Genomic DNA, 24,988 nt, shown 5'->3' with positions numbered 1-24,988 from the left:
GTGGTTTTGTTTCAACAGTTTTCAACTGAGTCTCTTTCAGTAACACAGTCCATCACTAATATTCGTTAACAGTTTAACCAAATCTAAATCACAAAAAAGTCATTTGGGAAAAGCTATAAAGTTTTAATTACAAAATTCAGTAACAACAACAAAATAACCTGTAATTATTGCTGAGCTTTTCTTCTTTAATTTCCCACTATTACAAAACTGATAGAAATTACAATACTATATAGATATAAGCAGAAAAGTTCTGTAACTAAAACAAGAAATAAATTCAAGCTATCAAGATCTAAAAACTGAAACAGAAGCAACCATCTGAGCAATACTCTAAAGCAATGTAAAAGCTATTTACAGTGCACATCCGAATACAAGTACTAAGTCATGGGATACCGATACTGACACAGATGAAAACATTACAGAAATATTGCACTCTACATACTAGGCCAGAGATAACTACCTTTGACAGGATATAAAACAGAACTCCAATACAGTCACAGTATTATTTGTGTTTCTAATACATATTTGCAAGAGCCCTTCCAAGTCTAGAATCTCATACTTTGACTTAGTATTACAGATCAACTGGGGATAAATATATTTTGGGGATATGAGGTGTTTAAATATGCAAGATGTAATTTAGGACATGGTATTATGAACAACTTAGTGCAACAATGGACTCCTTTGTAACAAGTAACAATAAAAATGAACAAAAATCTGTCAATCTAAACTATGACCGTGACACGACTCAAGTATTCTCTATGCCCTTCTCTGAAATGTTGATTGGTATTTGACAGCTCTGTTGAGTTACGCCTGGATTATTTTACTTCCAATAAACTTTGCTCACCTGCTGCTCAGTTTCTAAAGGACGAATCCTTTTCCTGTCTACTTGAAAATCATCGTTCTCATTGTCACACAGAGGTAACCTTTTTTTGGCAGCCAATTTTGAGGCTAGCGTTTCATTTCCCTTACATCCTGTAATTAAAAATAAAAGAAAAAAGTATGTCCACTACTAGGAATGCATTAAATAAGGGCAATATTTTAAAAATAGAATTTACTATAAATACATATGATGTAGGAAATAGTATTAGACATTTCTAGACCCGTTAACCACCATTTCCATACAGATTTCCATGCAGGGCAGAATCACGTATTACTCTGCTACTACGATGGTAAAAAAAGTCCCTGACTTGAAAGCAAACAAAATTGACATCACTGGCTACGTATTTTACTTCCAGACAGATTTTTAGCTGCCTACATATGAAGTTACCTGAGTTTGTTAGCGGGCTGCCAGGTTTTATGGAACTTCCTGTTTCATAATTATTAAAAGAAGCAGCAGCACCATGATTCACGTTTGTGGCAGCCTTGTTGCTCTTAGATTGGGAATGACACATACAGCGACATGGCAGTGAGGTCTCCGGCTTTCTGTCTTCCTTTTCACATGATGACGTAAGCAGTGATTTCTCTAAAGGACACAGTCATTTGTCTTCCATTAAACTCAAGACTATACGTGAGAACTAGACTTTGAAAACAGTTAAGATGAAAGCTTTTGTTTAGGTACCAGTTATAAACCCTGTGTCTCTACAAAGCCCGAACAAGCTATCATCACCCTTTGAAGAACTGCAGTGCAAAGAACTGTAACAACTTGCAGAACTGAAAAATCTCAATTCTATCTGCATAACTGCAATCCACAAGCATTTTCTTTCAAAGTTCCAACAGCCATATAATTCCCTTATAACAACAGGTAGCTAAATCCATCTCAGTATTACTGGCTATTACTGTTTTATGTTGCCAATAAGGCTATATGGACAATGGTGGACAAAGACCCGGTTAGATTCCTGAAACCAAATGTTTAAGGGCTGATAAACAATAACAATAATTCATTATACTATATTTTGGTACGAAAAACTGGGCAAACAGACACTAAGACAACTTACCATACAGAGACTGCTGCCACGACAGTGCAGAACAAAGCAATGCCAAGCTTTTGCCACTTCCTGTAGGGCTCTCCAACAAACAGTGTTGCCTGTTATTTAAGCCCTTAACAATCTTTAAGGAGAATAACAAGAACAAAACCAGAATTAATAGGGAAAAAACCCCCCAGAGATGATGCCTTTAGCAAAGCTATAAATAACTTCTAAAAATAGATCAGGACATCTGCTGTCTTGTTAAAAAAAACCCCAACCAAACAAAAAACCAACCAATCAAACAAACACCCCCCCAACCACCTTTAATAATAAAAACAGGTCAACAAGCCTTAGCTGTATTTCTCTCAAGAGGAACATGACTCTCCAGCAATGCTCTGAGGTTCACTTACAGGGGGCTGTGAAATACTTACCTGCTAGCAGCAATACTAGGGGCTATCTTGCTTTCTTGAGTCTTACAAAACATTGAAAACATCTGTCAGACAACCAAACCATTTGTCCCACAGAGAAAAAGTGTTTAAAAATGGGTAATGCTGTTTAAAAATATTTAAATGTAAAGTGCAATAATTAATTTTAAAAAACTCTCCAAAAAGTGAAAACTTATTGAGATATTACATTGTTTAAAATGCAATTGTTTTACTAAATCATTCTCTCCTTATGTACTTTCAAGATTTCTATTACAGTATATCTAGTTAAATAATAATTTCTATTACGTAACACATATCTTGTTTCTTAGCATAAACGTTCACAAATCCAAAATGTACTTCAGCATTCCCTAGTCATGGGTCAGATATCATTGTACAGCACAGAGAACAGTAAGTTGCATAACAAATGAAATTCTCAAGATATTGGAGGCTCTGAACTGAATATGTTATTTTTCTAAATGCTGATAGGTACTGGAAAACATAAGCTATTAGTTCAGCAAATGTTAATGTAAGTTCTACTTACGGCATTCATCATAGCAAGCTGTGAAGGGTAAGCCTTGCAAGGGAATACGATCTTCACTCCCCCGATAGTATATTCGGACACATCAGAAGACATTGCCACTATTTCCTCCCGTTTACTTCAGGTTTAGAACTGCAATAAAAAAGAGTATTAACAAGTCAACACTAACAACCAGGCAAAGCCTGAACCAACATACAGCACCAAACAAAACCAAGCGGAAACCGCTAACCTCCTAAGGGGGCTAAGCAGCTCAGGATATTAACAGAACGCATATAGGAATTTATACTAGACATCATCAGTTCAGACTCCGTCCTTGTTACAAATGAGAGCAAGTTGCCACCATCTGACGAGTAACATCAGCAATTTAAATAAAAGTATGATGAACGGCACGCATCATTTCAGATTCTGTTTCTCAGACTGAATATTGTTGGGATAAGAACCCAAATCCTTGGGGGAAAAGTATTTTAGGATATTTAATAACTAAAACCAGCCAGTTTTTCAAATCTGCAGGTCCATTAGCTTGAACTCCAAGATGGTGCAAACTACACAGATACAGTTGACAACAGTAGCTCATACTGTTCATTTTATAACAATGAGAAAATAAAACTGGACACTGACTTTAAAAACAAGATGTTTAAAAACTAACAGTTTTCTTCCACAAATAATACAGTAATTATTAAGGGGAAAATGAGGTGTCAGTCACTTTACTATTATGTGAGTATTATCTTGTATTTCTCTCACTCTGGATAATAAAAGAAAGCCAGTTTACCTATCATGCTAAAATGTTGAAATTATTGAATTAAAAATACTGAAGAGGGACAGATGACTTAAAAAAAGGACTACATTTTTTAAATGACACAGAATTCTTTTTCTTATAGGTTTTCAGCATCTACAAAATAAAAGAGCAATTTTAAATTGGCAGGTTCCCTTTGATAAATTAACTCACTAACCTGTGCCCTCATCTGACTTTTAATGAGTAAACATATACGTGAAAAAAACATCGGCATGGTTCAGCTTCATCATCAAGTTTCTCAACAGGAAAAAGAAATCCCAGCAAAAAAAAGGTTGCTAATATGAGTTTACATCCTACCCCTCCTTCCAAAAATGTAACCGCACCCCATTAAAAGGCTTTTCCCTAACACATTCGGGAGGGAGGGGGTCTCTTAAACGAGCACTACTTTGAATTGAGCTTTGCCCAAGAAAAAAGCAAGCCCCCGTCGGGGCGGTGGGAAGGATTCAACACCAAAGGGGGCTGGAGGCGGCACCGGCCCGGGACACCGGGAACGCGGAGGGACCCTTCGTCCCGCTCCGCTCCGCCCCGGAGCGCCTCTGGGAGGACCGGGGCCGCTCCCCGGGGAAATCCCGACGCCACCTTGGCCCTCCTCTAGCTCCAGCCCTGGGCAGAATTTTTCTGCCTCGCTGCGGCCGAGGGCAGGGAGCGCCGAGGACGCCGCTGTCGTTCTCCTGTGCGTGTCGCCCCGCCCCAGCCTGCACAGAGGCACCTGGCCGTTTCCTTTATCTTCTTTAAGAGGCAGAGGCCCCCCAGAAACCCGCTTTCCTCCCTTTCCTCCCACCCTGCAGGAGCCCGGTCCCCTCACAGCCGCGCTCCGCCCCGCGGGAGGCGACGAGCGGCGCCGCGCGGCCGCTCACCTCAGGCGACGGCGGCTCTCTTCAGCGTCCGTCCTTCCCGCCTCCGCCCCGCCGCCAATCAGCTGACAGGAAAGGGCCCTGAGCCGCCAATCAGCAAACCGCAGACTAAGCCGCTCCCGCCTTCCACCTCTGCGCTATTAGAACCAATCACGGAGGGCCTTGTTGGCTTCCGGGCTGTACTCGTTGCTGGGCAACCACGCGTTTACCGTGGGGGAACTGTATTGCAGAATACTTCAATACTTCTTATTCTTTACCTTGTTTTAAGCATAGTGCACAGAAAACAGTGTATTGGGGACTAAAAAATGAATAATTATTTTTAGTAAAGTCAGTGACACTTCAATACCACCACGCAGGAGAGGCCCTGGAGGAGGCCTTGGCCCCTCCTGCTGTTCCCGCCCCAGGGGAAGCTTCCCTCAGCTTCAACGGGGTGTAAACACGGAAAACTTAAAATCGATACAGGCAACTCCCTTTGAACTCAAAGTGTGAATATCTATGACTTGATCGAAATCATACACTATTTTTTTTAATTTAAATACCACTACAGCATATAAAATTCCACTTAGAACAGAGGGAAAAAAAATACATACATTTAGATTATTTACATACTTTACATCAAGATGACAAAAATATACTCGGTAGCCTGATGGTATTATCGGATGTTTACAGCACGCTGGTAGTCCTGGAACGCACACCCAAGTGTCTTTGGCAATTCAGCAGCAGCCTTCCTAAATCACTGGCCAACAGGGGCAGAAGACAAGCGATGCAAGATTTTCCCAAGGCCGCACTGAAGAATCGGACCATTAATTTCTGGAATATAAACTGGTTTTAATTGAGAAATATTTTACTTATTTAAGGACCCTGGATGCTGTCATTTAAGAAAAAAGTAAGTGCTGGATTGACAAGTTTAGCAATTCAAGTGTGCTGAAGTACTACTTTCACTTCTGGCCCAACAGCCAAACCTTAATTTCCTTTCTCTGCCACAAAAGCATGTGCTGCCTCACAGAAGAGCTTGTGCAACCTTTGAGAAACTCCCAAATATTGCACCACACACCCCCTTCTGCAACGCCACAAAACACATCTGTCGAGGCGGAATCCTGCAGCTTTTGTATATGAAAGAACAACCGACTTCGTGCATGAAGCACAAAGGATTCAGCTTTCTTGTCCACTGCGCTGCATGTAACCGCTGTGGTACGGCTGAAATCTGTCATTCCTTTCATTACAGGGAAATTTCGCTTCTGTCACAGTCACCCTCAACACTGATTTCTTTTTTAAATTTTATCCTGATGACAACTGAAGATACCTTTGCACTTAATTCTTGAAGTCTTTCTCGTCTCTTTTAAACTAAGTGGTATTAAAAAATACTAAACCATCTGAGCTGCATGAGAAATTACATATTCTTTAAAAATCACATTTATACAGCTCATTTTGTAGTACTAGTACATTTTTTTAAAGAAACTTTTAGACCAGTTTCAAACTTTTAATGAAGGCTGGCTGATCTTTAAATGAAGTTCCTGATCTCGTGAACTGAAACTTTGACCAATGGTTTGAAACACAAATTTTAAAAAGTTAAAGCATTTTCTTAGTACTCAGTGGGATGGTGCAAGTCACTTACACCACTTCTTCAAGTCTTCCTTGGAGTATTCTATTCCATCTTGCTCTGCAAGGCTCTGGAGCAGTAGTTCACTTAACTTACACAAAAGCGCTTCAATCTCAAATTTTTCTTACCCATCATTTTGCTGTTTGCTCAACAAATTAAATATTCACTTTTCAGAGTATTATAAAACCCTTCCGGGTGTGTTACTGTATCACTTCAGAAACCGAGCAAGCCTGAAAATCATGCTCAGTTTCACTAGAAATTGTTTACCAAACCCATCAGCCTCAAAAGCTTCACTGGAAGCAACAAAAGCCTCTGTAAAGAATTCTTTTACTTTCAGCCATAACTGAATCGAATGAATGAAAAACATGGACTTCTTGTGCTCCAGTTCCTCAGTCCACTTTCACAGCTTTCTCCAATTTTAGACACCACAGACCGTGGGACTAGCTGCAGCACAATTTCATTTGCATTCTTCCTAAACTCCGCTTACACTCATGTTAATTATTTCAATGATAGTATTTTCAACACAGTGGCATAACCGGACATCAGGGTCCATGCTTGCAATGTCCCCTGAACAACCTTTGTTAGATGAATCTTTACAAAGTCCTGACGCTTCATATGGTTTCTCCTTTAGTTGCTGGAGACCTAGAAAATTAAGTAGAAGAAGCAAAGTACATCTAAATAAATAAATATTTTTTTAAAATTGTTGTATTACACCCGTAACAGAAACATGTATGCTATGAAATTGCAAATTTGAGCCACGCTGTTTCATGCACTAAGCTTAACTCCGCACATTATTTCTAGAGACACTACAACATTTCTTTTTCTTTCACCTATGTCTGACTCCTTTGGGTGTTTTTATATTCCCTCTTCTTTTAACATAAATACCCCAGCACAAATAGGACCAGGGAACCTTGTATCACATGAACAGGGCACTTGTCTTCAGACAAAAAAAGAGACAAAAACATGCTCAAGATCAACTGATACACTTAAGCGGTTAATCCGCGTTCACATAATCACTATATATTTATCCAACCATGCTATGTCATCTGTAAGACTTCAGGTAGCTCATTTGACTTTGCATTTCCAACAGATTGGGAAGATTTATATGGCCATTATGCCTCAGCTGAGGGGTTGAAACGTCCTTGTGTCCTCAAAAGCCAATGGCCTTTGCTCATGTCTTTAATCCTTAAGGCTACAATGGCAAAATCTATGCACAACATTTGCATGCAGGGATACATCTCAAAATGATACAAGCAGGGAAATAAAACAGAAGGAAGGCAGTACAAAGTGTAATAAAAGGGGTAAATTTCAGCCCCTTTAGCCTCTAAACTCTCTCCTCCAATCCAGTAAATCCACCGATCCCTATTCCTTCTATATTTACAAGACAACAGCAGTACTTTTCAAACTGCATTCCAACTACACTCAAACTTTTGAAACATTAACATAATTTTCTCCCTGGGACCACAACGTTACTTTTGAAATACAAGGTACTTTACTTACGTGTAATAATTGGGTCAAAGTCTCTTGTCTGCGTAGCAACATCAGAGGCACAAACTTGTCCTATTTGTATCAGCAGAGACATAATATCCTCATACAAAGGAGGAAAGGCTTGACAGAATGACACCAAACAAGGCAGGGTCGGCATGAAAAAAGCATAGCGCTTCGACTGGGTTAAAACTATCAAGGAAAAGGAAATGGTTAAGTAAAAAGGAATTATTATAAAAATCCAGTCAAGAATTGTTGTTACTTTTACAGTTGTAATTAACACAGTGGCATTTAGACAAAACTGCATTCAGCCTAGACAAATAATTCTAATTTACACAACAATGTATTTAGGGGTTGCTGGAGCGCTTACCTGTGAGAAGGGTTCCCATCACATTGATAGCTAAACGAGCCACGCTGAGAGATTTAGGTAGCGCATACTGGATACACAAAAATGAAAGTAACTGGATGGCAAATATCTGTTAAGTAGGTGAAAGGCAAAAGAGAAACAAGCAATAAAGTTACAGATTGCTTTGCACTTTCTATCTAAAGCTCTTCACGGAACTTATGAGTTAGTAAATATTCCCTATTTTGCCAATGAGGAAATGAAAGTCAGAGAAGCTTTAATAATAGTTATTGTGATTTTTTTTCTGCTGACATTAAGAAAAAAAACCCCACATACTGAACATTAATCGAAATACCAGTGTTAGCATTTCAGAATCTCCCCCGCAGACACAATTTGTTCTAACATTAACAATGAGCAACAAAGCAACACTCAATTTACAATATAATCCTTGTAAAAGCTGTTTAAGGTCCAATGTGTTCTAGTTTTAACTTCAGTTGAGTGTCTTCTCATCAGCAGTAACTTTATATTTGAGAAGGGATTAAATAACAACAACTACAAAGTTGGCTTGATATAGAAAACAGAGGAATCTTTAGCCCAACGAATTCCCATTACCTACAACTAGCCAAATATGTCATCTCCCTTTGTCACACTATACCAAATCGAGGTCTACAAATTGCTTTAGAAAGTAATAACGAACGATTATTTGCCATTGTTTTTCATAATCATCATGGGAAGACCTTCAGAAATATTGGTGAAACATTTCAAAATCAAACTCCTGACTCCCCCTCTGCTGAGCTTGTAGTGAGAAGAAACCACCACTCTTCAGATTCAAAGAGCGTAACTTTGAGGAAAGCCGCACATGTCATTCTAGCAGGCTTTGCTCTTGCAGTTAGACCAGGGAAAGAACTGGTAAGACAACTGGCAAAGGAAAAACTTAAATTGATTTAGAAATTTACACCTTACAGTCTTGTCCCAAGCCTGCTTCAAGAAACAGTAGTAATATTCCCTGGAAAAAGACTTAGTAGTCAAACTTTTCATGAGAATGAATAAAATTTTGATCTTAAGGCTGCTTCATCTCTTCTACAGAATACCTTTGCAAAAAAGATTTCAAAATTTAAATCCTCATAGAATTTCCTGTAGCTATAAAGTATCAGATAAAAACTAAGTAGGCAAAACCTTTGCCAGCTGATTTATACTCAATATAAAGAATGAATGAAAGTCATTATTGAAAAGTAATTTTATTCATGTTCTTGAAGCCAATATTGAAATTCATGAGTACTTCCTAAACAACTGTACAGAGATATGTTAGCGGAGTTGTCACAATCCCCAATTTGGGGGCGAGGGCCAGGCCTTTACTTTAAGGTAAAAGTGCTACAGATATTACCTTAATATCCCAGGCAAGTTAGAACGAGACTTTTTTTAGTGATCCTTTTATTTCCTCCCCTTAACCAATACCTCATCAGGGTTAACTAGTTCCAGTGATTCTCAAACTAGATGACTGTACAGTACCTGTTTTTCAAGTTCAGGCTGGGCAATGAGCTCCGGTATGAAATCCAGACATATGTGCATCGATGGAATCCCCGCCACTGTCAGTGCCAGCAGTTCACATGGATAACCCTGTGTGATTAAGAAAACAGGTATGTCAAAGGTGTTTTAAATATTCTGCTTCAATTAAGATTTTAAATTAGATCTGTGTTAATGCATTTTTCAAAACTAATATACTTGTAAATCTCTTTTGTTCAGAATTATAAGCAACAGACCTGTATCCCAAGGCAACAGGAGGCAGGCTGGGTGAGAAACCCAGGGTCTGAATCAGTTCTTTATCCTCAACGTATTATTTGCATAGAAACTCTCCCTCCACTCCCCAAACAAACCAGGCTGCAGTGACCCTTTCCTTCTGTGTCTGTTCCCTGTATTCCAAACTTCACCAGAGGCCCCAACTTGCTTATTTCACGACTGCACCATTATGACTTTTTTAGTCACTTAATCAGTTCCAGGTCAAGGCAAATTAACTCCTTTTAAAGGGACTGCCATCTGGCAATGGCCAATTTAACACATACTAAAAACACATTTATATTAAAAAATTTGCTAATCTTTCCCCCCCTTCTTTTTTTGAAGACATACAGCTGCTTTGGCAGGGGCAACCTTTCTCCTTCCACTCTAAAGAGATAAACTGTGTCCTAACAAAAACCAAAGATAAGATGTTTACATTTGAAGCCAAATTACAGTTTTGAATAACGAGCATCCTAATTTAAAAACATGGCCAGAAAAAAGTAACCCACAGAAGATGTGGAACAATTAATTATGAGATGATTAGGCCAGTTTTCCTTGGCCTAGAATGGACAAACTATTTTGGTTTAAAAAAGGGCAGAGGCACACACAAAGCATGTGTTTACTGATGAGGAACAGGCATGGTTTAGCTGCTCCCTTCTTGGCTACAACACAGAGTCCAAGCACTGAAATCTGGAGGAAATGTAGGTAACAAAAATTTGGCAAGATGTGAAGCAGGGAAGCGGGCCATTATCATTTCTGAGGAACACAACAACAGCATTCAACATCCCTTGACCACTTTATTGGGCCCTTTCTTAACCAGAGAAACCATGGAAGAACTAAAACAGTGCAAAGCAGACCTGGAAATGAACTAGTTTGACTATGTTGGGATCAGCTATATACATCTGATGCAGTAGACAGCAGATCAGACACTGGACCTCTCGAAGATTACACAGCAAGCTATCATCTTCTTCTTCTAGTTCAGGACTCTTAGGGCCTGTAGCACTATGAACACTCTTGAGCAAACTGGGGGTGTTACTGCTCTGGGCTTTCTCTTCTTCTGTAGGTAAGCAGATCTCTAGAAGAATCTGCACAGCAGCACTGTCCTGTGAAGAAAGTAAGCAACAAAACATGCATAAAAAACCCCAGTGAAATCACAGAAATCAAATACAAAGTAATGACAATTTAGGAAATGGAAGACTGCCAGGTGGCTAGAATTTCTAGCTGCAGATTTTTTTTTACATAGAATAAAAATAACTCAGTTCAAGAATCACAAATCCTGTAGAACATTAAAAAAACCCCAACACTTTATCTGAATCAAGGCTCAAAGAACAAAAGCTTAAATCCATAATCATATCGTAATCACAGATCAAAAGAGTAAATTCAAAAGGAATCTCATTGTTTCAAAATAAAGGTCCAATGGCCCCTTAAAGCATCCAGATCAGACAAAATATGCACGTGGCCATGTAACTCACAGAATTTAAGGGAAGACTACACTACTCATTTAAATATAAAACTTCCTATTAACTCAAAAATCATCTTCTGATAAGGACCATATATGTGACGTTCTTCCAGACAGAGGTAAGAAGAGACTGCCTGTGAAACAGGATTACTCAAGAATTGCCATCATGTCAAGCTAAGTAAGTTAACCATTCCTCAACCTCACACTTTACAATGCTGGCTGCCTCTCTTAAATAACATAGCTCAAATGATCATGCATAGGTCTGTCACATTTATTCCTGTTTTACTGCTCCAAATCTAAATACAGAAAGAGCCTCTGATAGCACAATCAACAAGGCAAAAGGGCTAGTAAGCAGAACTCTTCTGTTCTAACAGAAAAGAACACTATCAAAGCAGTTAACCAACACAATGCTTCAGAGTAGAAAACAGAAGACCGAAAACATTTAACAACCTGAATACAGAGGCAGTTTTCTTTTTTGTGGCAACAGAAGTCGGTAAACAAAGAAGTAAAAAAGTTTCGGTTTTTAATTTCCTGTTTCTGTATTTCTGTTTTATCATTGTCTTTCCTCAAAACATTTAATACCCATTTCTCCCCCCTTACCTGAGCAGCAAGCAATGCATTTTTTAATTCTTCCCTTGTAACTTCTGGGGCCTCTGGACCCATTGCATTGTTTTGGGATGGCCTAATGTCCTGCTCTGCTGTTTCTTTTAGGTGAGAATTGAGGTAAGCTTTTGAGGCAAGAAGATAACCATTCAACATGTGCAAAGTTATGTCCATCAGAGGAGGACTCCTGATATGGGAACACAAGGCATTTCAGTAGGCAGAACAATAAGACAGTAATAATATGAACAAATTAAAAGCACTCCTCAAAGGCTCATTTGGCTGTAGCCTGGTTCACACTAAAGCTGTTTGCCCTAACAGAGCAGAACACTAAATGTCACAATCCCTCCTGCTGCCCTGCCATTCAGTCCTGCTTCTCTCATGCGCACACATGTATGCGTACACTCTACAAAACCAAGGAACTGCTGAAGAGACTAATTTCTGACGAACAAAGGAAACCCAGAAAGTATTGGCTGTATGCGAAGTAAGGAAAAATAATGATCTGAATGATGAGGAAAAGTAATGCAGACAAGCTCTGAACTGTGCCCACAATACTAAGATGATAGTTTGCAAATCATGTTGCATTATAAATCTCCCTAACAGTTTTAGAAAAGTAGGATTTTCCATTTGCATCCAGGGCTGAAGGGCCATACATTTAAATATTTCACCTACAGGTGGGGATTAAAGATGTCATCAATAGAAACCTGAAGTCTAGCAGAGTTGTAGCAACTCATATGAAAATTGGATTCACGGCTCAATTGCTAAAAGGCAAGGAGGGATGGATGCATACAAACAAGAACATGAAGCACAAATCAAGTTGACTATTAGCCATTTATTATTAACAAAAGGATGAAAAAAAAAAGGGAAAAATAAACCACAACTGACAGAAAATGTGAAAAAGAATACACAAGGAATAAAGCTAGGGGCTGAAGTACATTTAAAATGATTAACTGTTATCTTTTTTAGAATAACAGATGCAATTTTCTTCATTACTATGAAAAAGCAAAGTTATAATTTGCAAATTCTGACTTATTGTTTGCATTATTTTATATTCTCCTTAAAAGCTGGCCCATTGCTGTCGGTTGTGATCATTTTCACTACCAAAACTCTCAGCTTATTCTTCTGCATCAGTGCCATAAAGCAGCATTATGCATCCTTCTCTATCATCACTGACATCTAGAGGACCTAATTTCTAAGTACTGCTAAAAGACTATCTTGAGAAACTAAGCAAATCTACATTTGTCATATCCATCAAGCACCCACTGGCAGAAACTGTTACCCAAAAAGATGGAATACCTACAGGCCCATGAGGGATGGCAAAAGACAGCGTGCAGTGGAAGGATGTTACAGCTACAACCTCAACCACCACCACCACCATGTGGCAGCAGCCATTTTAGGCATGCTGCAATGTCTATTTAGAACAAATTCCCCCCCACAAATCTAAAATGGATGATCTATGTACAAATCCCAAAGTTTCCAAAACAGAACTGGGTGTAAGGTTGTCCAACAAGACACTCAGCTGGACAGCGTGACACGCTGAAGCAGCATGCACAGCTCGCTCAGTCCTCTGACCAACAAGCTCCATACAAAAAAAATGGAACTTACAAGCTCATACGATTTGTTTGAAAGTATGTTTTGAAGTACTGAAAGCTTTTAGTTTTCTATGAGACGCCTTTCTGTTTAGCATTCATTATGTATCAACGCAAGTACCACAGAGCATAAAAAGCTAAAGGAGGGAGATGCTTACCTATGAACTCTCTGATCACATCTCAGTACAATCAAAGGATCAATCATCAGATCATTCTGAGTGTATTTCTGCTGTCGGACTATTTTTACTGAAGGCTGCAGAGCATTAACAGTCATCACCCACAACCTAAAATGAGATTATTTTTACGATTTTTTAAGAGAGAATCCGTATGAGAAAAGGGATCACGTAAGCATCTGGACACTCACTTATCTCAGTTACCTGTATTTTTCTAGGCCTATCAGGGAGCAAAAACCCCATACTTCATTTGCAGCCCTTGAAGTTAACCAAGATATAGTTAACTTACATTCACTGGAATTACAGCAACCAAATTGTTTTCACTGCAATAGAGCATCCACTTCCCCAGAAAAGGCATGTTCTTACTGGAGTGAGTTTCATCGGTAATGCCTCATAAACAATGTACACTATAAAATCATACTGCTGTATGTTAAGCGAACTGGTGACTTCCTTTCCCCAGAGAACAAGAATTACCTTCCTTTTAAATACAAAGGTTAACATTTTCAACAAAGCAAAAAGGAATGCAACTCCAACACATTCTATTCAGTCACAACCTCCAATTTCCCAGACAAAGGCACTATGTTCTTCTTTTTGAAATAGAAAATGGCATTCCACCTATCTGCAACAACAAACTAAACAGTACTTTGAACCTACCTTCTTGGCATCACAGTGTTAAGAACCATCCAAAGTTTATTGACAGTCTGAAGAATCCTCCGAGGGACTCCAGCATTCAGCAAGTGATTCATATTTGATGTCAATACTTCTGCATATGGGATCAATTCACCAGCTGAGAGAAGCGTTAAATGTTCTAAGATCTGCATCAGCTGGGTGTGATTTCCAGGCAGCATGGAAAATGCTATAAAATAAAGACAATGGGATCTTGGTAAAACTGGACTTCTGACATTTTTTCTGACTTGGCAGCAGAACATTTTCGTTATACAAATGCAGTATGATCACATGAATTAAATGGCTACACACTTCCAAACCCACTATATGCCAACCAATTTAGACAGACCACTGCTTGCTTCAAATGAAGTCAGTTACCTTCTTGGAGCTGTTTGGGAGAGTGATTCTTCGCAGTGTTTGTAAGAAGCATCCTCCTCAGTAAGGCATCAGTGCCCGTGATCTGTTCCTCACAGATCCAGTCTTCCACAATGCAGAGGTGTGGATAGTTAGTTGCAAGAAGGCGTAACAGCGCAGAGTGCAAGCCTTCAGGGATATTAAGAAAGTATACATCTCAGATTTAAGTAGCTACATTTTTCACCTGAACATATTTACGCCTATCATTTCAACGACAGACCTTAACTGAATCACTGCCAAGAAGTTCAATGTTGCATGTTTACAGCCTGATATTCTAACTCCAACAGAAAGGAAAAGTGACCTTTTGGAAAGGTGGGAGGACCCTACAGTAACTCTTAAACTCAATCTGGAATAATTACAAATTCTCAGGCAATTCCCACTCTAAAGCCTACCCTAGGTAGGTAGGACCTACTCTAAAAAGAACTGCCTTCCTCAAACTTTTGCTCTTACTCCTCCAACATATCTGTAATCTCACTAGTTACTACTGACAGATTTTAAAAGAAAGGAAGGCACACTATGAAACAGACAACAGCCACAGAGCTGGAAACACGCTTCGCCTTCCTTCTTTGTGCACGTTAGACTTTCACACACAGATATACCTCCCAGTTCCTGCTGCAGTCCTTGTGCCTGCCGGATGAGGTACTTGATTGGAATCTGATCCATTAATGCTGAAGAGTAAGACTTGGGTTTTTTCTGCATGGCAGCTGTAAGGGAACAGGACAAGAAACCATGCATAACAGTTACAGCTGCAAAAAATTATTTCCCCAACTGAATCAATAAAGAAAATGTAAAACACTTGTCTCTATATTATCCAGGTAAAATAGAGAAAATCCCAATAACACACCTCATTACTGTTAAGAGTATTAAATCAAGGTCCTCAGGAAACCATTTCTGTGAACATTTCCATTTAAAGATTTTCCTGGCATTTACATTTGTTCACAAGATCTCCATACTATCTTTGACCAAGTCCAACTCATTTTGAGATCATAGCTCAAATCTGCACTTTCTTGATTCAAGGCTTTTTATTCTTAAAAACAGTTATCAGCTGGTACGTGGAATTCAAACTGTTGTCACACACAACACCCTGTAGTGAGGTGGAAGTTAGAAATGCAGAAGAACTGTAATTGATTTTATAGTACTTCGGTCTTATGAATAGCATGAAGAAAATAGCACTGATGAATGCGGGAAGTTTTGCACCCCAAAAGGGGCAGTTAAGAACACCCACCAGATATAAACACTGTGTTTTCACTGAAACTAAACTCCATCAATAAACTACACAACATCCTTTTAGAATTGATTTAAAGTCTCAATTTCAAAGGTAAAAAGGGATCATTCAGTATTGTCACCTATAGAATGGCCAATCCAAAGAAATGTGTGTGCAAGTTTGATGACATATGAATAAATGAAGATGTGAAGTAATTAAGAAGTCTTTGTTAATTGTTGCTGTATTTATTAGAGGGTCATAAACATTTCTGGTAACTTTTTGGCCAGCTTGGACCTTTTTTAATCTGGAAAACAAATTACTCAACTACAGAGTTTTTGCTGAATTTCTACAGCAATGCTGTATTTATTACAAGAATCTAAACTTTTTATGCTGTGCTTGAATCTGACAGCAAGATGAATTTTGGTTATTGTAAGAATTCCTCTCTTGCATCTAATTTTCAGTTAATCTGTTTTCCACTGATGCACTCACATATACCTAGTATCTTTGTGTTTGCCAGTAGTGCTTCTTCGTACGACAGGACATAGTAGAGGACAAGCAACTGTGTTGTGATGCTGTATCGTTGAGTGAGACGAGTATTTTCTCCCTGTACATAAAACCACACACAAAGGTCACGTTGCATTCCTGACTCTTGAGAACAAAAATTTGGATTTACCTACAAATACGAAGAAAGATAAGGCAGTAAGCCTTGTATAAAAATATCAAGCCATATGAGGTCCAAGCTCAAAGTTGCAGGGAACTTTTCTTTTTTTTTTTTTTTTTTTTTAAATGAGCTTCAAATGCGTTTTTGATATCTTGGGACACTAATAAGGGGTAATCCCAGGATTCCAACACAAGTCAATGCCTACCGCTCATTTTACATGTGTCCAAGTGACCATTCTCATACTTCCATCAAAATGAAAATGCTTCTTTCAAAAACAGCTAGAGTGCTTCAGTTAAATACTATTTTTATCTAACAAGATCAAGTTGGTACAGAAACTGTACGAATCCTACATAAACACCTCCACTTTTCAATCCATGAAGTGCTTTTCATTTTTAACAGGATGAGGTGATGAGTTCCCAAGACAAAGGGCAAAACAGGGACAAATAGCAATCCTCCTAAAAATCTGAGCAGCACTAACAAGATTCACTTCAAAACACGTGACCATCACTGTAGGTGGAGGCAGTTTACTATACAGGCACTAAAGACAAAAACTAAAGCAACTTACAGAATCTGTGTCAAGCATATTTACAAAATACCGAACTACACCTTCACATTAAAGTACACAAAAGCAGCAAAGAAATCATTTACCCCAGAGAGTCCTTGAAAAACATTCAGTATCTCCTGTTCTGTGACAGGCTGATTTGTGGCCTCTGGGTTGGCTTTAGATGCAGGAGTAAGAATGGAGTTAATGTAGACATCGATAAGAGGAAGCAACTGAGGATGGAGTGGAGTGGTGGTTTCACAGAGCTGCCGATAGATCCAGTCCTAGAAAAAAACATGCCATTACATGTTCAGTTTCAAAGCTGGAGGGTAATTTTTTTGGTCTGCAAGTACATCCCCTTTTAACTAGTTACAAAAAAATGTAACTGAATGAGGCTTTGACTTTGGAAAGTGTAATACCAGTTCTGAGTTGGGCCTGCTCATAAACTGCGTATCCTGGACCCTGCTCTGTACAGGTCCACCAATAAAACTTGTCCTGGCTGGAACTATCATTCTGACTACAATTTTATTAAGCACAGACAGGGGGAGAGAGATAACTTTCTTATTATTTTTAACTTCACTAAGTTGTGGTCTCTGGATTACAGAGCTAAAACTGGGTACTCTAACCTAATACACAGTACCTTCTTAAATTACATGGTAATAGGCTATAAGATTCATCAAGAATTCTGTTCCTATAATCCAACCAAAAAACCAGCCTGCAAAACCTAGTCAACATTCAAAATTATGAACAGAAATAAAACGAAGGTCATACCTTAATGGATACTTTGTGCTTGGTGAATGATCGACTTTTTAAAAGCTGGTAAATGCAGTGAATAGGTAAAAACCCAGTAATGTTGGCACTGAGATTGCCTGTAACAGGCACGCGAACAGCATGGGCCGTAACAACCTAAAGGAAAGTTATAATTAACAAGAAAATTACCACAAATATTCACCTTATCACAATGCATAAGCACAAGGTGACAAAGTTACACACCTACATTCTTTCTGGCATTTACTTATTTTTGGTTGTTTGGAAGCTGAAGAACATTTTAATGTAGTTCAATACAGTATGTGTAAAACACATACTGCATTTGTGAGCAATTTCCTGCTACTACAAAAAATAATGTCATAGTGGACAATTTTTCTCCTTTGCTTCCCCATTATTTAAAAAAGTCAAGTGTTCAAAAAGCATAATCAGATCAGAGTACAAAAAGAAAGAGCCAAGGCTCCTCAGTACCAGCAGGGCTTGGATTCTTCTTGTAGGTCAAACTGAAGCGATTACAGAAGAAAGAAAGAAAGATAGAAAGAAAGAAAAAAAAAAAGGGGGGGGGAGGGGGGAAGACCTAGGCTTAAAATACCTGTTCAGTGAAAATCTCCTGTGTGAATATTGTCTTCATTCTGCTGAGTGAGCTGGGCTTAATAACAATCTGAAACAAAGAAGAAAGTACTTGTAATTTTAAGTTCTAGCTTTCTTATAAATAAGTACTCCAAATTTATTTTATAAACTGTTAACTTTTAACCTTTTTAAACTTGTCTTCACTGGGATGCTGGGAAAACATTCACATCATATACTTCAGATGTAAAAGAATAATATTTTCAAATGTCACAACTTCATCACTCCACATCTTCCTTATCCTAAAAACTACCTACCTAGCTTTTACACTTGATGAGATGCTGTTTCGCGACAGGAAATGGAAGGCAAGTCTCCCTCGGTAATTTTCAGAAATTAATCATTACATATATAGGTATTTCTTTAAACTATTTACAATAAAACATTTGCAGCTCAGTTTGGAAACTACTTCAATTAATCTTCTAAAAGAGGTAATTTCTTGCAAATAATGACTTCAACAAGTCAGCACTTTTTGAAGATACTTTTATTATAACATTTCCCTGTATCAAGAGGTACGCATAGTTTAATGTTTTTCTAGAGGAACTAATTTAGTTACCCGTTTTGTTACTTCATGTTTGCTTTACGTATATGAGCAAAAGAAAGTTCTTTATATCAAAACTAAAGTAAATAAAAGAGTATAAATACACAGTAAAAAGCTGACGTTAACAGAGAAATGTATGTGCTAGAAATAGTTTAGGATTTACCTTCATTCCCAAGGTGGAGCAGACCAAATCAATGATAGCACTGAGCTGATTACTATGGAAATACATGGCTACCAAGAGAAGCATCTCTCCAAAAGAAGCAGACACACCAGAAATGCTAATGATGACAAAAAGGAAGAGTTAATTTCCAATAGGACATAAGTAAATGTGAGATTACTGGAATAATTAAGAACAAAAGAAGCCTGCTCTCACCTTTCGAAGTAAGCTTCTTCCTTTATCATCCAACTAAGCCACATTACCATGAGTTGCTCCTGTTCTGGGGTGCTGCACAAAGAAAATCAATAAAAGATCCTTTTCCCAGGAACTACCGCTAGTTTTACTAACAATTACTAGCAGAAAAGCCAGTATTTGAGGAATCTTATGCCAGGAGACTTTTTGTCACTTTCACTTTAGCATTGAACAGCTGATAGGCACTGATATTTAGCACAAACTTCAGTCTAGCTGTCAGGCAATTTCTTGTCTTGAATGCACACAGCAGAAAGCTACATCCATTAAATACCTACATTGCTACTCCTTTGAACAGGGTCTCTACAGAATTTAGCCATAAATTTGTTCAATGGAAAAGTGAACTAGTAAGGCCTACCTTAGCCTTCAAAAATCGTTCCAAACTAAGCTAATGCCAATGCTCCCTTCTCAAAAGATTTGCTATAAACAAGAGGGAGAGCTGAGTGGAACATGAATTTACTCATCATAGAGCGAGACAAAACCCTTCAACCAACATATGGAGATCTGTATAAAGAATTAGGAGAGAAAAACTGTGCAGCTCTGGGGAGGTCATCGCCTTAACGGTGCTAAAACAGTAACATCTTAAGCTCCTCCTTTATTGAGAGGTACCTGACAAGAGTGGAGAAGGCCAGAAGCATACAAAAGGAAAGGGACACAAAGCGAACACCAGCTGGAGTTGCGGGAGGCCGGCTGGTCATCAGCTGCAGTAGCTGCTCAGCTTCTTCATCAGTTGGCCTGAATAGGACAGAAAAAGAACAAAACCCACACTGCTAATTTAAAAGTGAAGAGATTTCCAATCTCATCACAATAGTTAAAGATTAAATTTTCTCTGTTATTTAATCTGTTTATCAAGTTGCCATCAATAAACGAGTATCAAGATTAAATAGCAATTCTCTTTGAACTTAAAGACATAAAAATCTCTGTTAAGAGATAACAACAGTGAGAAAACTACCCCAGGATATCATCCTGCCTATTAGCACAAAATACCTAAATTAAAACTAACAATGCATGAAGATGCTACCTTAGGACTCTCTAAAAAGTAAAAGCAGAGGAATAGAAATTCTAAATTCATGTCGTGTATGTTGCTGGAGTTTTTAGCTGCTTTCTCTTCTACACACTGCTCCAACCACTTAGGCCTAGACTTCTTTTAACAAGCCAGTAGAACTGATTTTGCAGCTTTAAAGAGAGCACCACATTTCTTGCATTATTTTAGATAAAAAAAATCAGCAACGTTGATAAATGGATCTTTACCATTAGGATGAAAAAACTTTTCTGCTGAGAATAGTACCAGAAAGTAAAAAACACACCTGTCTCCACAGACCTTAGCATTACATAGCATTTGCTCTCTGCACTACAAAGATAAAGAAACTTCCATCCACTGGCAACTCCAGCCCTCAGCACGTGAGAAGGGCCTCCCCTAGTACTAAAATTGGTGAGTCCTGCCAAGACTGTTTCAAGGACACAATGGCATTAAGAGACAGCTCGTGTTCAAAGGCCCCAAAGGTCTCAACCTCCGTTTAAATGGACAGACAGCGAATAAAAAACACAGAGCATTAAAACATTCATTACTTCAGCCCAGCGATTCCCATCAAAGCGCAATAGAGACGTAACAATGCGCTGGCTTTCACGACATGCTCTTCCTTCAGTCCTGAATACACAGACACATTTGGCTCCATATCAACATCTGCTTCTTCAACAATGTGTGTGCTGCGAACCGTGGGAAGGATTCCCATGAGCTCCAGGAGCAGCTGCCTCCTCATTTGCCAAAGCACAGAACTGATATTATCTCTTTTTCTCTGTGTAAGAGGTTAAAAGATGAGAACAACAATGTAAAATCCATCCCATCAAACAATGTATTACATAAGAGCTTCCATAAGATGAAGTCAAGGAAAAAAAAGAAGGGGAGGGGGGGAGAGGAATTCTTTTAAAATACAGTTTTCAGTACCAGGGCAACAGGCAACACATGATCATATTACAACAACTTATTACATCAAAACACGAACTTCAACTAACTCAGCTAACTAAGCAAGTCAAGATGCAACTTCCTATTGCGAACACTGAGGATGAACGTATTTTATCAGGTTAACATTACGAACTTACAGTTCCCGGGTTTCCACACCTATTGAATCATCTACCTAAATATCTCTCAGAGGAACAACTGAATAGCTGCCTTCAGGGACCCTATTTATAGGCCTGACGGTCCCATAAGAAGATGCTGCCTTGTAAAGGTTGCTCCAAGACGTGCCACAGGATTTACATACACTCAGACAAATATGGGTGCCCACATCCAGAAGAGTTACAGCAAGCTATAAGAGTATTTTTTAAAGAGCAGAATATTTAAAGATTTTCATACCTGTTGGCCATTTCGGATAAAAGTTCCAAACCAAGTTCGAACCTTTGCATTTGTTCCAAGTAGCAAACCACTCACAAAACACACCAGGTCACTCACTCCATCATCCGAAGCTTCATTTTTGGTGTGATCTAAGGTCAAAGCCACACCAAGACCTGGTAGATGACACTCTTCCACCTAGATAAAACGCTCAGGCTCAGTCATCTTCTTTGTTTTTAAAGCTCCAATAAGGATCAGAATTATGATTCTCATGACAGACTAATGACAGACTCACCACCATGCCTCGGACCCTTAGAGCTTGGGAAGGGTTCATTTTACACAGGTGGCGAAGAGCTTCTGTTCTACGACGGCCTCCAACGCTTTCCTCATCCTGCCGTTCACCGTTCTTAATCAAACCTCTACAGACTGAATACCCAACAGGAGGTGTAAGTAAATCTGGCCTTTCCAACAGAAAGCCACATAAACACACAAAGCCAAGCCATTCTGTTCAGCTCACTGTGATTTATTAGCTGGGCCACACAAATCTTGTCTGGGCAGGAACTCATGATCTACGCTATATAAGCAGAACAAAGAAATGGTCTTTCTCCTCAGAGAAATGACAGGGTCATTACAGATTTATGTATCATCCAATTACTACCCGTACTCTATCTAATGTAACCTGTGCATCTGCCAGCCCTGGAGACTGAAATCTTATTGCGAGGTAAGGGATGCTAAGCAGGCAACATCAATACAAATTTTTCACCTTGTAATATGGCTCAATCTAAGGGACAAGAACTAATAGCAAGGCTAGACCAGGTTCGCAGTCCCAGTCATTCACTGCCCAAGTCAGCCTTTACAATGGTGACCTACAGAGGAAAAGCACCAACATGCACACGAGTCTACAAGTAGGCTGCAAAAAAGGGGAATGAGCACGATAAGAATGAGAGCCTATCAGCACCTCGAGGTATAAATGCATTCAAATTATATTTCATAAGCCAAACACTCTCCCGTTCAAATACTTATGACACATGGCTTAGCCCAGAATTAACTATATTGCTAGAAATCATTTCAGACCTTTAGAAAAAGTAAGCTGGACAAGAAGAAACTGTAACTCACCCTCGTTAAAGCTATCAGGAACGTTGGCCACCAGAAGGCAGAGGAACCAGGCTCCATTTTTAACATGCAACAGAGCTTCAGCCACATCAACTATTGGCAACAGCGATGGCAGCTCTGGATTAAAAAAAAAAAAAAAAAGTTTTAAAAGTCACAGTGTTTCACTATGAAACAAATAAAACCTTGCTTTTAACGTGCATTTCAAGAACATGCTCAAATCATTAAATGGAAAATCAATCTGACCTATTCCTCTTTCAAAGAGCTAGACAGCCTAGATTAACCTTACATCAGTCACAACGGCTCCAAAAGTTATTTTCTTACATTTGTAACAAGTTAGAAAAATACTATAAATACAGAATACTACACCTGCTTGCAAAATGCAGAGAACATCTGCTGCCTCCTCCAGATAAACGGGACTCTCGAAGAGCTCAGAAGATTTGAGAAAAAACTCACCATTTGATTCCGACACCTACAAGACATCATTCATTATCACTGAACAGGTTTTATGAAGCAATTTGTCTGATCAGTTTTTATGACTTTAAACTCAGTAGATTGGATACACTAAAAACTCTCAAAAATGTACAGCTATAAGCACAGAACAGGCAAGAAGAGTGCTTAGCATAAGAAATATTTACTAGTAGAAATACTTCAATACAGCTGGTATCATTGCTTCTTTGCAGAAGAAAGAGAAATAGCTCACTGACAATTCTAAAAACATGGTAAATTCACACAAGGAAAATAAAATGCTGGGGGAGAGGGGGCATGAAAAATACAGTGGCTAATATCATACTGCAATAGCAGCAAAGAACTGGATGGAGAAAAGTCATAATTTTGTTTTCAAATATGATTTCTGCACTGATGCATCACAAAATCACATTATATTTGAGTATAGCATATTACAGAATATCCAGGCTCTGTACCATATTAGAAAAGATTACCCTCATTTGTTCTGAGGAAGAAAGACATCCTCCAGGAAGCTGGGCTCATAAGAGGTTTAATCACAAGCTACCATTCAATCAGACTGAGACTTTAAATCTTGGTGAAGCAGGTAAGAACTGGAGAAGAGTACTCACACACAACAGCAGAAACAGAACCAGACAGCACATCAACCTATCCAGAGTGCATTTTCACTGACACAAAATTCACGAGTGCCCAGATATGGAGAAATTTACCTTATTCATAATTGCTAGTAATTCGCTAAGTACGAGACGAAGCCGACGAGGGGAATCGCTGTGCTCAAATTCCAGCGTCAGCCCATGCTGAAGCTGCGACACCAAGATGCTTTCTCCGCTACCTCCTCCTAGCTTGTGCCTAACAGATGGTTAAAAACAACTATTAAACGTTTCTGCAAACACAGAAATCTCATCAGGTAAAGGAAGACAGTAATTCTGTAACGATTTCTTCTACCATGCCAAAGACCAGAAAAGACTGTTGCAACCGTAGTGCATCATGAAATCCAATTCAGTGGATTATCAGAGTTTCAAGGGCCTCTCCTCCCCAGGAGCACAGACAACCGCGAGAAAGCGCATCCACCTGACCTGTCCCTTCTCCTCACAGAGGAGCGCCAGCCGCTCCCGGGCCGGGCAGCTCCCCCCAGGCGCACCCCTCACCCCCGGCCACCGGTCCCCCAGGCAGACAATCAAACCCAGCTCCCTGTACGTTGCTCTGTCGAAAATGGGGGTTTTCCTAAGAGACTATCAAGGGACAAGCAGTAGCAGAGGCACGGCCAGGCCGGCGCGGCGCTCCCACAGCAGCCACAACTAAAACAGCCGGAAAAGCCACACCGCAAGGCGCCGTTCTCCGCGTTACCGGAGCTGCTGCTCTTTGCTGGCGTCCTGCTCCAGGGCGTGGAAGTCCACGGACAGCAAGGCCACGATGGAGTTGACCGCCTCCACCCCCGAGAGGAGCCGCAGGATGAGCTTCTTGTCCTGCGCCCAGCTGTAGCTCTGGTCGGCGGGGGCGCAGAGGGCCATGCGCACCAGGCAGGGCAGCAGCAGCCGCAGCTCGGGGTCGCTCAGCGCGGCCAGGCGAACCACGTCCACTTTCTGCATCGCCTCGAAGGCGTAGGGGCTGACGAACTGGAGGCCGGAGCACTCCGCCATGGCGGAGCCCCCTCACGGCCGCCGCTCCCCCTCTTCCGGCGCACGCCGACCGCGTCAAGGCGGGAAGGGCGCAGGAAGTGAGGTCACCG

The 24,988-nt window shown here is 39.6% G+C and overlaps 2 protein-coding genes across 4 annotated transcripts in view; both read right to left on the bottom strand.

Moving 5' to 3' along the window:
* The window catches only part of BRIP1 (BRCA1 interacting DNA helicase 1), a 63,580-nt gene extending 58,977 nt beyond the window's left edge, over nt 1-4,603 (bottom strand). For all 3 annotated transcript variants that reach the window (XM_082328053.1, XM_082328054.1, XM_082328055.1), the window contains exons 1-5: nt 4,515-4,603; nt 2,868-2,996; nt 1,932-2,043; nt 1,265-1,459; nt 842-969 (exon numbers count right to left, since the gene is read on the bottom strand). In XM_082328053.1, the coding sequence (XP_082184179.1) occupies nt 842-969; nt 1,265-1,459; nt 1,932-2,043; nt 2,868-2,960 (528 nt within the window). In that variant the 5' untranslated portion in view covers nt 2,961-2,996; nt 4,515-4,603. The remainder of the gene's footprint in view (nt 1-841; nt 970-1,264; nt 1,460-1,931; nt 2,044-2,867; nt 2,997-4,514) is intronic.
* Nucleotides 4,604-5,126: 523 nt separating this feature from the next.
* Nucleotides 5,127-24,957, bottom strand: INTS2 (integrator complex subunit 2). The gene is made up of 24 exons (XM_082328057.1): nt 24,607-24,957; nt 23,970-24,108; nt 23,164-23,266; nt 22,801-22,914; nt 21,980-22,110; nt 21,709-21,882; nt 20,925-21,151; nt 19,965-20,090; nt 19,323-19,394; nt 19,113-19,227; nt 18,377-18,445; nt 17,791-17,925; nt 17,127-17,303; nt 16,313-16,421; nt 15,213-15,317; nt 14,578-14,742; nt 14,188-14,389; nt 13,519-13,644; nt 11,772-11,961; nt 10,570-10,815; nt 9,449-9,556; nt 7,967-8,072; nt 7,612-7,788; nt 5,127-6,753 (listed from the first exon to the last, which is right to left on the bottom strand). Exons 1-24 carry the CDS (start codon nt 24,897-24,899, stop codon nt 6,584-6,586), a joined length of 3,579 nt encoding a protein of 1,192 aa, XP_082184183.1. The 5' UTR covers nt 24,900-24,957; the 3' UTR covers nt 5,127-6,583.
* Between the last annotated feature and the right edge of the window lie 31 nt (nt 24,958-24,988).

The sequence above is a fragment of the Platalea leucorodia genome (genome assembly GCF_965183815.1).
Source record: "Platalea leucorodia genome assembly, chromosome: 16".
NCBI classification, from domain to species: Eukaryota; Metazoa; Chordata; class Aves; order Pelecaniformes; family Threskiornithidae; genus Platalea; species Platalea leucorodia.
Note: the sequence above shows the minus strand (reverse complement) of the source record. Positions and strands in the feature narration are given on the sequence as shown.

Bases quoted from the DNA above. Each gene is read 5' to 3' on its own strand.
- INTS2 (XM_082328057.1), bottom strand. From the start codon at position 24,899: ATGGCGGAGTGCTCCGGCCTCCAGTTCGTCAGCCCCTACGCCTTCGAG. The intron at 21,152-21,708 runs GTATGAAAATCT...CCTCTTACACAG, and splicing joins TTATCCGAAATGGCCAACAG to AGAAAAAGAGATAATATCAG. The intron at 11,962-13,518 runs GTAAGCATCTCC...TTCCCATATCAG, and splicing joins TGTGATCAGAGAGTTCATAG to GAGTCCTCCTCTGATGGACA.